Source organism: Bufo bufo, chromosome 7 (genome assembly GCF_905171765.1).
Source record: "Bufo bufo chromosome 7, aBufBuf1.1, whole genome shotgun sequence".
NCBI lineage: Eukaryota > Metazoa > Chordata > Amphibia > Anura > Bufonidae > Bufo > Bufo bufo.
In genome coordinates this window covers 26,190,864-26,205,360 of record NC_053395.1, presented here as the reverse complement: position 1 = coordinate 26,205,360, position 14,497 = coordinate 26,190,864, and the positions used below count along the sequence as shown (strand labels likewise).

At 45.9% G+C, this 14,497-nt stretch overlaps 1 protein-coding gene across 3 annotated transcripts in view; it reads right to left on the bottom strand.

The window, feature by feature from the left end:
* PRKCB (protein kinase C beta) overlaps nt 1–14,497 on the bottom strand; it is a 148,829-nt gene that overhangs the window by 76,475 nt on the left and 57,857 nt on the right. For all 3 annotated transcript variants that reach the window (XM_040441950.1, XM_040441948.1, XM_040441949.1), the window contains one exon: nt 5,595–5,677. In XM_040441950.1, the coding sequence (XP_040297884.1) occupies nt 5,595–5,677 (83 nt within the window). Of the gene's footprint in view, nt 1–5,594; nt 5,678–14,497 lie in introns of those variants that run through there.

The following is a 14,497-nucleotide window of genomic DNA, read 5'->3' as shown; positions in this document are numbered from 1 at the left end:
CCTGTATTATACTCCAGAGCTGCACTCACTATTCTGCTGGTGCAGTCACTGTGTACATACATTACTTATCCTGTACTGATCCTGAGTTACATCCTGTACTATACTCCAGAGCTGCACTCACTATTCTGCTGGTGCAGTAACTGTGTACATATATTACTTATCCTGTACTGATCCTGAGTTACATCCTGTATACTCCAGAGCTGCACTCACTATTCTTCTATTGCAGTCACTGTGTACATACATTACTTATCCTGTACTGATCCTGTACTGATCCTGAGTTACATCCTGTATTATACTCCAGAGCTGCACTCACTATTCTGCTGGTGAAGTCACTGTGTGCATACATTACATTACTTATCCTGTACTGATCCTGAGTTACATCCTGTATTATACTCCAGAGCTGCACTCACTATTCTGCTGGTGCAGTCACTGTGTACATACATTACATACATATATCCTGTATTATACTCCAGACCTGTATGCACAGTTCTGCTGGTTTTTACTAGGACCAATCAACAGCTATTGACAGACCCTAATAGTTTAGTAACCTTTCTTACCAACTTCTACACCTGAGGCTTTTCAGTGGTCACAGAACTACACGTTCCAGCATGCAGCTGCATCTACCTCTGATCACGCCCGTGATATTACTGTATTTCCTGCTATGAGCCCTTCTGTCATGACGCTATATCACTGCTCCTCAACCTGCGGCTCTCCAGCTGTTGCAAAACTGCATCCCCCATCACACCCTGATGGGCTAAAAGGTTGGAAAGTGCTGCACCGCCAAGTATCAGGCAGCAGAGGGCGAAATGGAGACGTGAGCGCTGCACCACAAGCATACAGACTGTAGTTCCCATTGCTACCTACAGAGGGCAGCATTTTAATGTCCCCAGATGTGTCTTCAGCTAACTCTAGTGAAGAGGATGGTGAGGGTTCTCCACAATGCTGAGGCTTCATAGTTCAGAGGAGTCTTAATATTGTAGGTGCCCAAGGTCATAAGCGCCTACAAGACTTCATACGTTATCTGTACAGCGCACAGAAACCCCCCCAAATGCAAAATGACAGTACCAACCAGACCTGACTATGAATATTTATAGGATGCAAAGGTGAAATCTAAAAAGCGAGCCTCCACCCAGCCAATGCATGGGGTGCACAAACTTTCGAAAATCCATCTTGGTACACAAGGATGAGCTCAGCCAGTGTTGAAGCATTCCTGATGTACAGCAGCAAAAAATCCATGACCTTGGATCATCTGCATGCAATCCATGCGCTAATGTGCAGTGATGTGCTTTTCATGCGTTGCTCATTTGATATTGTATAATGTAGGCCCACGGCAATATAAAATTGAGTGCAATGAATAGTAAATTGCTTAAAGGGGTTGCACATAACTAGAGATGTGCTGTTTACTTCCATAAACAGCGCCACACCCGTCTAGAGTAGGTATGTGGTATTGCAGCCGAGCACCATTTTCTTCAAGGTAATACCAGACAAAACCCACGGACTGGCGTTAGCTTGTTTCTGGAAGAAAGAGGCCATGTTTTGTTTTATTTTTTCAAAACTTAAAAGGAGCCTTTTAAATAAGATTTTATTGACATTTCATTAGGCAGACCCCTTTAAATTAAGCCATATATAAGATGCCCTGTATTTTGGAGGGTGCGGACAGACTTTGACATTTCCTATACCCACCCTGGTTGTCAGTGGCCCTAAGGAGATGTATGAGGAGTAAACCTAAGGTGCTGGCTCAGGGTCACCGTTTGGCGATTTATGGCCATTTCCTATCACAGAACCAGAACCTTGCCTTTGAAATGGGCTGTCAATCACTATATGGTAGAAGGGTTTCCCCTACCATAAGTCAGTCTCCTGCTGCTGGGACCTCCAGTGATCAGCTATGATCTGCTAGTGAACTGGGCAGAAAGTAATCAATTTCTAGACAGCACCCCCCACAGGTGAAAAGAAGAATTACACAATTTCCATTGTGAATGTCAAGGGTGTGCCAGAGAGGCAAATGCGGCTGGGAACTTTCCTGAATTAAACTGCAGATATCCTATCATCAACGGGGAAGTTGGGAGGTGGTGGCACAGCCGTGCCCACATGTGTATATGACATAACTGTGTAATATTAGAAAACCTGTTTAATCACATTTGGCTTCAAGAATAAGTGTTCGTCTACCGCACAAATTACTCACGCCCTAAGAGTGTCACCCAGTTACTACGTCAGGTTTACCCCCAGTCGGAACTTCAAGGTAAAACTCATCCTAGGGCACTTATGGATGGCATAGTAAACAGGTGTTTGTCCACTGACAGGTTTGCTTAAAATTACCAAACACAGGGGCGTCCATTCTCTCCATTTCATGGAGGTCTGTAGTTGGCCACCCATAAGTTCACCACAGACCACATCATTCAATCATTCATGGTCACGTGGCCTCCTAAGAAAAACGCTCCAAATGCCAAGGTAAGCCTTTCAGGTAATTAAGGCTTTCACACTTGCGTTGTTAATTCCGGTATTGAGATCCGGCAGAGGATCTCAATACCGAAATTAAACGGATTCTTTTTGATTTTGCACATCGGGACGCATCCGTTCCGTTAGGATGCGGTTGTGTGAAATAAAAACTATTAAAAAAAAAAAATACATTGCAAGTCAATGGGTGACTGATCCGGTTATTTAGGCTCCTAAAAAAACTGATCTATCACCATTGACTTGCATTGTTTTCAGTGAGGGATCCGTTTTCTTCCGTTTTTATGACCAGACACAAAAAGTGCAGCGGTTTTGTGTCCGGTCACAAAATGGAACGCTGATGGAAACCCTGAACGGATTTTTTTGTATTCAGAATGTATGAGGACTAAACGGAAAAGTTTTTTTCCGGTATTGAGAGCCTCTGTCGGATCTCAATACCGGAAAACAACAACGCAAGTGTGAAACAGGCCTAAGGGAACACTTCAGGCAAAACTGATACACTGCTTTACGCACAGTACAGCCTCAGGGGGGCGGATCATGACCCAGAGATCATCTCTCTAGCTTCAGATTCCATGTGTTGTGCTCCACCCCCGAGTTCCAGCAGTCATGCCCCGCCCCTGAGGTCCAGCACTAGGCATAACAGTGTATTAAGTCTTGCTTGGACTGTCCGGTTAGAGAATCACTGCTCATTTATTGTACGGTAGCTGCAAACTGGTGAAAATATGGCATGGTTAGATGGCAACTGTGTCAGAGGCATACTGCAAGGCTTCCAAGTGTGACGATGCAGATATGTACCATGCATCTGAAAAATATATCATTATGCAGTCATGCACCATCAGAGAAATCTCACGCGTCCATCGCTCCACTGACCTGGCAAGCCTAATAGGAATGAGTGACACCAGCGGGTCAGTAGATACATATATCACAATGGTAAAATATGCAAAGTAGAAGGTGATCATTGACCATCCACAAGTTCGTCTGACTGCGCTCTAATCCCATCACCGTGAGAGGAAGACCCAGATTTTTCTTCAGAATTTCTTACCTCGGCACCTGATCCGCATAATTCAATCATTTCAATACCCTTCTATACATGGCGCACAATGATCCTGCCCAAGTGCATGAAGGCTAGCATGCGATTTGTCCCTGGGTTCACTGCTATACAGGAGACGATGTAATGGAAAGTCCAAAATATTTGACAACTGGTATAAAAATGGGTCTCTTGCATCTCATTCATTTTATCACCTCCTTTCCATTCATTCTATATGGAGGTGGTATATACTTTAGACCTCCCTCTTCAAGCCAAAGCTGAAAGCGACCTCAAAAAGAGCAGCTCTTACTTTGAGGACCCAGCGCATGGTATTACACGGTCGATCATACATTTGAATGGGTGCCATGCAATACTACATTCCACCTGTAGTGGCCACTGCAGGGAAAATGTACAGCCAGATAGGGCTACCTTCAGCGATCGCTGGATCGGCACCGATCAGCTGATTACCCGGCAGGTGGGTTATCTTCACGAGACAGTCATCCCACTGATAACTGCCAATCAGCATAGAAGTACAATGTAAGGGCCATCGACCGTTGCACAGGGCAACGATCGGAAACAAACCGCATGAAAGATGTGATCTCCCGACAAAAGAGCGCTTGATCGTTCCACAGGTGATGGCGGCACCTGGAGCAATTATATGGAACAAGCATTTTTATGAACGTTCGCCGCCAATAAATCACCCGATCTTTGGCCCCTGTTGAAAAAATAAATAAATGATAAATCTGCAACCTTCTAATATACTTTGTTTCAATTCATATTAAAGAACTCTGCTTGCTGTTAGTGAATGGGACGTATTCTCAAGAGCTAGAACCGATATAAAACCAAAGTTGTATCAAGTCAAGACAATCTCTGTGAGGTAAATACATCAGCAACACAAGTTTATACTGCCTTGAGCGTTTGCTACAATGTATCAGTGCAGTATCAACTTTATAAACTCACTAGGCATTATAGCAACTGGAGAAACATTAGATCTGGACATTTTACAGCTTTTGGAGATTGAGTATATATAATATATATACGCAAGGATTCAATTCGTTGACAGCAAGCTTGACTCTGGAATTGGTAAAAAAAAAAATGAAACAAAGTATCTGAAAGCAGCAGAACTTTCCATTCTACGAAAATTAAAGGGTTTAACCTGAGTCCAATCCCTGGGAGCCCCATGGATCAAGGCCACGTGTGAATGGAGAAGGGGCGGACATGTGTGACCACGGCTCCATTCGCTTCCATCGGACTGCCAAGGACTATCTCTGCCAGTCCTGCAGAAGTGAATGAAGCAGTGGTCACAGATGCACACCACCCCCTCAATTCACAAAGAGAAATTGGTGACCCCACTCACGATCTGTGGGGTTCCCAACAGTTGGCCTCCCATGGATCACCCTTTTAAGCTTTATTTACATAGAAAATAGAAACCTCCTTTTCATTCATTAAAAAAACAACATGTGCAAAGAGGGCCCCCGAAGCATGAGAACTGCCCGGCCCCCCAAGGAGATTTTAATAGAAAACTGAATTTTCTTAATGATTTCAAAAGACCGTGTGTCCGTTCAGCGCCCTCCTGTCAATCATCACGTGGCTGTCGCTGTGCAATGTGCAATTTTCAGGCTTAATATAGAAATGTAATCATCACTGTGGAAGCATATGCTGCAGCTTCTGTCTGTCAGGCGGCTTTCCATCTCGCCGACGACTCGCCTTTTGGAATCGGTTCAATTTGGGCTATTTTCATGAAATACCCGGGAGTACTAGAGCAATCAGATTCAGAAACACGGGGCCTCGTGCACACGGCAGTGCACGTGGATTTCCGCACCAAATCCGTACGTGTTACTTTGTCACGGATTCGCCCCAGATATCACCCTTTGCCCTGCGGAGGGCGAGATCTGCACAAAAAATCCGCACGAACAATTGACATGCCGCGGATTTTCAAAATTTGCACCGTGTAGGTCAATTTCAGCACCCTGTAGATGAGATTTTGAAAAATATCACCTACTTAGCAGGTGCTGCGTTACGCCGTGGATTTTCCACGCCGTCTATACGTGCCCTAATCCAGCGTCCGATAATCCGGTGCATGGTCACTACTGCCAATGCTTCCACTGTTACTCACATCAGATGCAGGTCCCTTGTCGGCACCAGGACAGGAGAACGTGACGAACTCATGGCAGCGTTTGTGCACCACAAAACAGCAAACTGGAAAAGAAAAGAAAGAAAAGACGTTTTAGGGACAGTAAAACAAATTCTACCTTTTCTGTGTCTGCTGTGGATTGCAGTCTATTGTATCAGCCATGCTGAGTGTAGTGTCCCCTGCCACCATCATCACTACATGGACGTACATAGGTGGCAGACGCTGGTCTTATAACGCTCCTGCGCTTTTATAAACTCTATTCATTAGAACTGCAAATTTTTAAGAATTCAGGGTATAGGCCAAGCCCATTATAACAGTCAGAGCACCCACGCCCGCCAAAGTGCCTCCATAATCAGTGCCAGCCCGCCGCACACAGGTCACTGGCCTTGATCAGAAGAGACTGGTGCCAGGAAAAGAGTAAGGGCTTTACCACGGCAGCCGGACATCATAACCTGCAAAACACACATTTAGGGGACAACCATACGGGGGTGGATTTGGCCTCATTTTCAACTACGTATATAAATTGACACCCTGTGGATTTAAAGAAGACCCCTCACCTCTCCAGACATGTCTGTTTTAGGAACTACTTGCAATCCCCATGTGATGACGATTCTGGAGCAGCTATTCTTTTGACTCTATGGTGTGTCATTCCTCTATTATTCCTTCCAGAAGTTATGAATTAAATCTCAGCAGTCTGAAATGAAGGTCCAGCTGGGTGTTACCAGTTAGGAGTGTTTCCCTGCACAGTAGGACACTATCCAATCAGTGCTGCCAGTGTCAGACTGGTAATGCCCATCTGGACCTTCACTGTAAACCGCTAGCAGCAGGAATAATAAAAGGAACAGCACATCATGTAATCATAAGAATAGACTCTCCAGAATTGGTATTACATAGGGATGCAAGTAATGACCAAAACAAACATGTCAGGAGTGGGGAAGGGTGCTCTTTAAAAGTTTCTGTGCTTTTTCTCCAGCGTGTGGATGGGGTTTTCTAATAGGTCACAACTTGGCACTTTAAAACAATGCAGATTCTTCACCAGCAATTGCACAGTGGAAATTCTGCAGCAAATTCACGAGAACCAGTTCTAGTTATTACCCAGTTAGGAAATCACAAATCACGTCTTATGGGCTCTGTACACATTGTGCTTGTGGCTGTCGGACATACATCCACTGGAGGGTCTGACCGCTGGGGGCCGCGCTCATCACAGGAGTAGTGACCCAGTGTTCCCTGCTTGAACAGAGCAGTGGTCACACATGCTCCCTGCCGCCCCATTTATCTCTATGGTACTGTGGATAGGAGGATACATCTTTTATAATGGGACAACCCCCTTTAAATATGAAATTCGATGTGATGTATGTACAGGTACAAGGCACATTCAGAAGGAGTTATCAAAATTCTGTTGTGTAAGTCCCTCACAAGACCATAGCTGCCAACCGCCCTGAGATAAGGACGGGGCCCGACTGCGAAAGGCGGTGGGATTTGTGCAAATTTTCCCCAAAGTGGGCAGTTTTCTTGGGTGTTTGCGGTTGCTCCTGTTAGCAGGGCTTCAATAGATATGTTGGTAACTATCTCCACTGGCATGACAACAAGCAGAGATGTTGAAAATGAAGAGACGTGAAAAATAAAATCATGCAACTTTTTGATTAAATTTATCCTTTATTTGCTGGAAATGCAATCCCCTTTTATAGAGCATCTGTCAGCAGATTTGTACCTACTGCGGAGGTCACTCACCATATACAGGGGCTCCCTGCTGCAGGCTGCCTGGTAAGCCTCTATTGTTTGTCCCTGGCAGAGATCGTATCTCTTAAAAGGCATCTGTCAGCAGTTTTGTACTTATGACACTGGTTGACCTGTTATGTGCGCTTGGCAGCTGAAGGCATCTGTCCTGGTCCCATGTTCATATGTGCCGGCATTGCTGAGAAAAAATGATGTTTTATTACATGCAAATGAGCCTCTAGGAGCAACGGGGGCGTTGCCATTGCACCTAGAGGCTCTCCTCTCTCTGCAACTGCCGCACCCTCTCCACTTTGATTGACAGCGCTAGGCAGTGAAAACGTGATTATGCCTGGCCCTGTCAGAGTGCAGAGGGCGCTGCAGTTGCAGAGAGAGCAGAGCCTCTAGGTGTAATGGTAACGCCCCCGTTGCTCCTAGAGACTCATTTGCATATATTAAAACCTAATTTTTTTCCAAGCAATGCGTGCACATATGAACATGGAGCCAACACAGATACATGTGCGCTTGGCAGCGGAAGGTAACAGATCAGCCAGTGTCAAAGTATAAAACTGCTGACAGATGCCCTTTAAGAGACACTATCTCTGCCAGGGACAAACAATAGAGGCCTACCAGGCAGCACGCAGCAGGGAGCCCCTGTATATGGCGGTTGACCTCCGCAGTTGACCCGCCGTCGCTTCCTGAATTCATTACCATTTTGTTGGGTTTTTTTCAGGCTGACTGGCACTTAGCGGGCCTCTCAGAAGTCAGCTGCCCCCCGCTACAGTCTTCTGTTACACCTTTACTTGCAACCCTTTGAGGTTCATTTCAGACTTAATAATTGAACAGCACATTAAATATACATCTCCTCGTCACCTTCCAGCCTCTCGGGGGCACCTGGCACCGTCCTCGGCCTCGCCGCTGCATCTCAAGCTGCATGGGGAGATTAATAATTGCATCCTTACAGGAGGCTACAGCTTTATCACATGCCCCTGGCATTGGCAGCCTGCAACGGTGGAACAGCTCTTCGGGGGTTTTGGGATGTGCGGCACTAAACGGCCGTCTGCCAACGTTAATTATTAGTCCGGCGCATTCAATTTATTTACCAGTGAGATAATACATACAAGTGATCGGTATCAAGGGTCTAGGTTTCTAGGAAAGCTGGGTGACGACCAATTTGGCCACCATGACAGAGCCCCGAACCCCCAAATTGACCCGGTTATGTGTCTAGTCAACTGTGTATACCAAGTTACGCCCTAATCACTGGATAGGGGGGGTAACCTGTTTAATTGGTGGGTATCCTACCGCTGGGACCCCTACCAGTCATGAGAACAGAGGTCCTCTGCCCCCGTTTGAAGGGAGCGGTAACGAGCATACGCATTGTCGCTCCATTCACAGCTTATGGGACTGCCAAGTAGTCAGACCCCCACCAATCTAAGTTATCCCTCATACAGAGGATAGGGAATATCTAGATGTTCCCGGATTAACCATTTATAACAGAGGAAGTACATACGGGTAAACAAACAAGACCACCCAACACCGCTGTAGTCCCCCCCGATCAGCAGACACCAAACTGCAGCAGAAACCATGTGCGGTTCCTCGTGATACGTGAAAATGACAGCACCCCTTCTAAAATATTCATCATTATAACCTCAATTCTAAACGTGGGGGCTCCCCAGGGGCCTCATCTATATATAAAGACATCCCTGACTGAAGTAACGGCAAGTAAAAGAAAAGATGTCAGACACAAGGGCAGCCGTACAGACACGACAGAGATACCTTCAGGCTCCACTACGAGTCGGCAAGTGCATAGCACAGATGAATGGCAGCACCAGGCCATGCCGTGAGGGGCCCCGCGTGCCCGCAGCCTTAGCAGGCCATTTGTATTCCTCCAGCACAGATGTTTGCCAGTGGAACGTCTGCCTATTACCATTCCAGTCACAGCACTGTCCCCATTCCCAGATTTATTTTGCCGCAGTGAATACCTCTACGTGAATCTGATCTGATCATGCATCTACTACATAGGACACATCAATGGCCTAAATCATTCATATGTTCCCCCTGGGAGATCAGCAGAGCCAAAAGTTTCAGGCAACTGCTTGTCTCCCTTGCACTGTTGAAATAAGCATGCATGCTCTGCCAACCCAAGCATGCACGTTTATGGGGAGACAGGACAGATATTGTCACCCAGGAGTACCACAGCTTAAAAGGGGTTGTCCAGGGCTGGAAAATCATGGCTGCTTTCTTCCAAAAACAGCTTCGCATCTATCCATGGGTTGCATTATGCATTGCAGCTCTGCAGAGCTGCAATACCGCACACAACCTGTGGACTAGGGTGGTGCTGTTTTCAGAAGAGTCCTTTAAGGCCCCTTGCAGACGAGGGTGTCCGGATTAGGTCCGGATGCGTCCCGGTGCATTGCGGAAAACCCGCGTGAGTAGGTACACAATTGCAGTCAGTTTTGACTGCAATTGCGTTCCGTTGTTCAGTTTTTATCGCGCGGGTGCAATGCGTTTTGCACGCGTGTGATAAAAAACTGAATGTGGTACCCAGACCCGAACTTCTTCACAGAAGTTCAGGTTTGGGTTCAAGGTTGTGTAGATTGTATTATTTTCCCTTATAACATGGTTATAAGGGAAAATAATAGCCGTCTGAATACAAAATGCATAGTACAATAGGGCTGGAGGGGTTAAAAAAAATTAAAAATAATTTAACTCACCTTAATCCAATTGTTCGCGCAGCCGGCATCTCTTCTGTCTTGTTGTGTGAGAAATAGGACCTTTGATGAAGTCATTGCGCTCATCACATGGTCCGTCACATGATCTTTAACCATGGTGATGGATCATGTGACGGACCATGTGATGAACGTAGTGACGTCATCAAAGGTCCTATTCCTCACACAACAAGACAGAAGAGATGACGGCTGCGCGAACAAGTGGATTACGGTGAGTTAAAATTATTATTTTTTTTTTTTAACCCCTCCAGCGCTATTGTACTATGCATTCTGTATTCAGAATGCTATTATTTTCTCTTATAACCATGTTATAAGGGAAAATAATAATGATCGGGTCCCCATCCCGATCGTCACCTAGCAACCGTGCGTGAAAATCGCACTGCATCCGCACTTGCTTGCGATTTTCACGTAACGCAGGCCCCATAGAAATGAATTGGGTTTCGTGAAAAACGCACAAAGAGGAGCATGCTGCGATTTTCACGCAACGCACAAGTGATGCGTGAAAATCCCCGCTTGTGTGCACAGCCCCATAGAAATGAATGGGTCCGAATTCAGTGCGGGTGCAATGCGTTCACCTCACGAATTGCACCCGCGCGGAAATCTCGCCCGTGTGAAAGAGGCCTAAGGGTTTTTCAACAAATTCTTCCCATGCGGCTCACAGGCTGCGAGGAAGGTGCAAGAGGACGCTAATAGTTGTGCATTTTACACAAACGCTGCAGTCCTAAGGGAAACGGCTGAACAGAAGTCAATTTGAATCAAAGCAATCCTCCCCTTATAATTGGAATCAGAGTCAGACCCGGCATATGGATAATTCTCCGCTCTTTTAATATACTGCAGCCCTGGAACCAACCTGATCGAAATTCAAGAGGCAGCCTTGAACTCTGCGTAATGCGGATACACGGGGGACGTGTAAAAAGCGGCGCTTCCAATTACGAGCTGAGAAGCGGGGCCCCGCTGCTGCATATCAGGATGCCCAATTAGACAGTTAATTTGTAATTCCTATTGTTGTTATTTTGATAATAAACATTATCAAAAACACACTGAGGGGCACGGGCACCCGCAGGAGACGGCGGCAGCGGGATGGCACAGGAGCCCTGTGCAAGAAAATGAGAAATGGCTGCTTGGTACGTCGAGCAGATTGGCAAATTGGTTTAACTGGCCATCAACCACCGAGATGATGACAGGAGACATGACGCAAGATCCTCAAGACGTGTCAGTGGAGATAAACTGTCATTTAGTCAAGACGACTCCTCCTTAAAGGAGAAATACTATCAGAGGGAACAACCACTGTCTAAGCGGCATCATGATTTTTCCCTGCAGAGTGCCACCCCAAGTGAATGGGGCTGTTTGGCAGGAGATGGGGGCACAGCACTAAAATAGCACTGTGTCTCCTTCATTCTCAGGGTCAGTGGTGGTCCCAGAGACTGTGCCCCCATAAATCATGAAGTGATGGTATATCCTAGCTACAGTCAGGTCCATAAATATTGGGACATCAACACAATTCTAACATTTTTGGCTCTATACACCACCACAATGGATTCGAAATGAAACGAACAAGATGTGCTTTACCTGCAGACTGTCAGCTTTAATTTGAGGGTATTTACATCCAAATCAGGTGAACGGTGCAGGAATTACAACAGTTTACATATGTGCCTCCTACTTGTTAAGGGACCAAAAGTAATGGGACAATTGGCTTCTCAGCTGTTCCATTACCAGGTGTGTGTTATTCCCTTATTATCCCAATTACAATGAGCAGATAAAAGGTCCAGAGCTCATTTCCAGTCTGCTATTTGCATTTGGAATCTGTTGCTGTCAACTCTCAAGATGAGATCCAAAGAGCTGTCACTATCAGTGAAGCAAGCCATCATTAGGCGGAAAAAACACAACAAACCCATCAGAGAGATAGCAAAAACATTAGGTCTGGCCAAAACAACTGTTTGGAACATTCTTAAAAAGAAGGAACGCTGCGGTGAGCTCAGCAACACCAAAAGACCCGGAAGACCACGGAAAACAACTGTGGTGGATGACCGAAGAATTCTTTCCCTGGTGAAGAAAACACCCTTCACAACAGTTGTCCAGATCAAGAACACTCTCCAGGAGGTAGGTGTATGTGTGTCAAAGTCAACAATCAAGAGAAGACTTCACCAGAGTGAATACAGAGTAGGGCTGCACGATATGGGAATTTTGTGCGATTGCGATTAGGGCCCTAAAAATTGCGATAACGATATGCGATGCAATATTTTAAAAGGAATTATGCTAGAGGTCTATTTGCTTGGATTTTCCCATATGAGCCGCTGACGCGGCTGGGTATGACATAGTTATGGGGGATCTGTGGATGATGCACTGTTATGGAGGGGATCTGTGGATGGCACTGTTGTGGGGGATGTGTGCTATGACACATAGGGCCATGAGGGGGGGACAGCATAAGACATATAGCATCTTATGCTGGTCCCCCTCATGGCCCTATGTGTCCCCTCATGTGTCCTAAACTGCGCACATAACTGGCTTTGTGTGTAAAGTATTTTACTAGTGTGTGAAACAAGCTCTCTCCTATTAATAAAAGGTCCAGCCTCTGTACTCACTGTCACTATGAATGCACTGCAGCGAGCGGATCGGCCGGCGCGTGACTGACGTCACTTAGTAACGCTCCTCCCACTTCAGGAAGCAGGAGCGTTACTAAGTGACGTCAGTCACGCGCCGGCCGGTCCGCTCGCTCCCGCTCGCTGTAGTGCATTCATAGTGACAGTGAGTACAGAGGCTGGACCTTTTATCAATAGGAGAGAGATTGTTTCACACACTAGTAAAATACTTTACACACAAAGCCAGTTATGTGTGCAGGGCCCCTTCATATATAATCGTGGCATTTTCGGGTCGGCCAAATCGCCATATCGCATTTGCCGATTATCGCGATTCGATTATTTTTTCGATTTATCGTGCAGCCCTAATACAGAGGGTTCTCCACAAGATGTAAACCATTGGTGAGCCTCAAAAACAGGAAGGCTAGATTAGAGTTTGCCAAACGACATCTAAAAAAGCCTTCACAGTTCTGGAACAACATCCTATGGACAGATGAGACCGAGATCAACTTGTACCAGAGTGATGGGAAGAGACGAGTATGGAGAAGGAAAGGAGCTGCTCATGATCCTAAGCATATCACCTCATCAGTGAAGCATGGTGGTGGTAGTGTCATGGCGTGGGCATGTATGGCTGCCAATGGAACTGCTTCTCTTGTATTTATTGATGATGTGACTGCTGACAAAAGCAGCAGGATGAAGTCTGAAGTGTTTCGGGCAATATTATCTGCTCATATTCAGCCAAATGCTTCAGAACTCATTGGACGGCGCTTCACAGTGCAGATGGACAATGACCCAAAGCATACTGCAAAAGCCACCAAAGAGTTTTTTAAGGGAAAGAAGTGGAATGTTATGCAATGGCCGAGTCAATCACCTGACCTGAATCCGATTGAGCTGCATTTCACTTGCTGAAGACAAAACTGAAGGGAAAATGCCCCAAGAACAAGCAGGAACTGAAGACAGTTGCAGTAGAGGCCTGGCAGAGCATCACCAGGGATGAAACCCAGCGTCTGGTGATGTCTATGCGTTCCAGACTTCAGGCTGTAATTGACTGCAAAGGATTTGCAACCAAGTATTAAAAAGTGAAAGTTTGATTTATGATTATTATTCTGTCCCATTACTTTTGGTCCCTTAACAAGTGGGAGGCACATATGCAAACTGTTGTAATTCCTGCACCGTTCACCTGACAGTCTGCAGGTAAAGCACATCTTGTTTGTTTCATTTCAAATCCATTGTGGTGCTGTATAGAGCCAAAAATGTTAGAATTGTGTCGATGTCCTAATATTTATGGACCTGACTGTATATGCCACCCCTTTAGGATGGGTATACCCCTTTAAGGCCAATATATATATAAATTCAGTAATGTCAAGTTGTGGGAAAGGGGTTGTCCCATGACAAATACTCATCCCCAATGAACAGGACATGTGTGTGAATGCCGAGGATCCAACCATTGAGGCCTCAACTGATTCCGAAAATGGGGGCCCTGTGTCCTGTCCGCCTACCTGTTGAACAGATCAGCGGTCACGCATGTGCACTTGTGTTCCATTAAATTCTATGGGACTGCCGGAGACCGCCATATCCATTAGAACCATAGAGCTGAACCATTCAAAGGGAAGGGGGGAGGGGGGGGGGATTCTGCTGATCAGACACATCCCCTACCCACAGGACAGGGGATATCGCTTTAAAGCAAATCCCATGAGAATAAGGTGATCACAGGGTATCCTGCTGCAGGGATCCCCACTGATCGCTGTGATCTGGGCTGAAATTCGATAGCAAGTGTTGTATTTCCCTGCAGTGCCTCTACAGGGGAGCAGAAGTATTATACATTTCTCAATGGATGCAATGTACCGTCTGTATAATGCCCCCGATA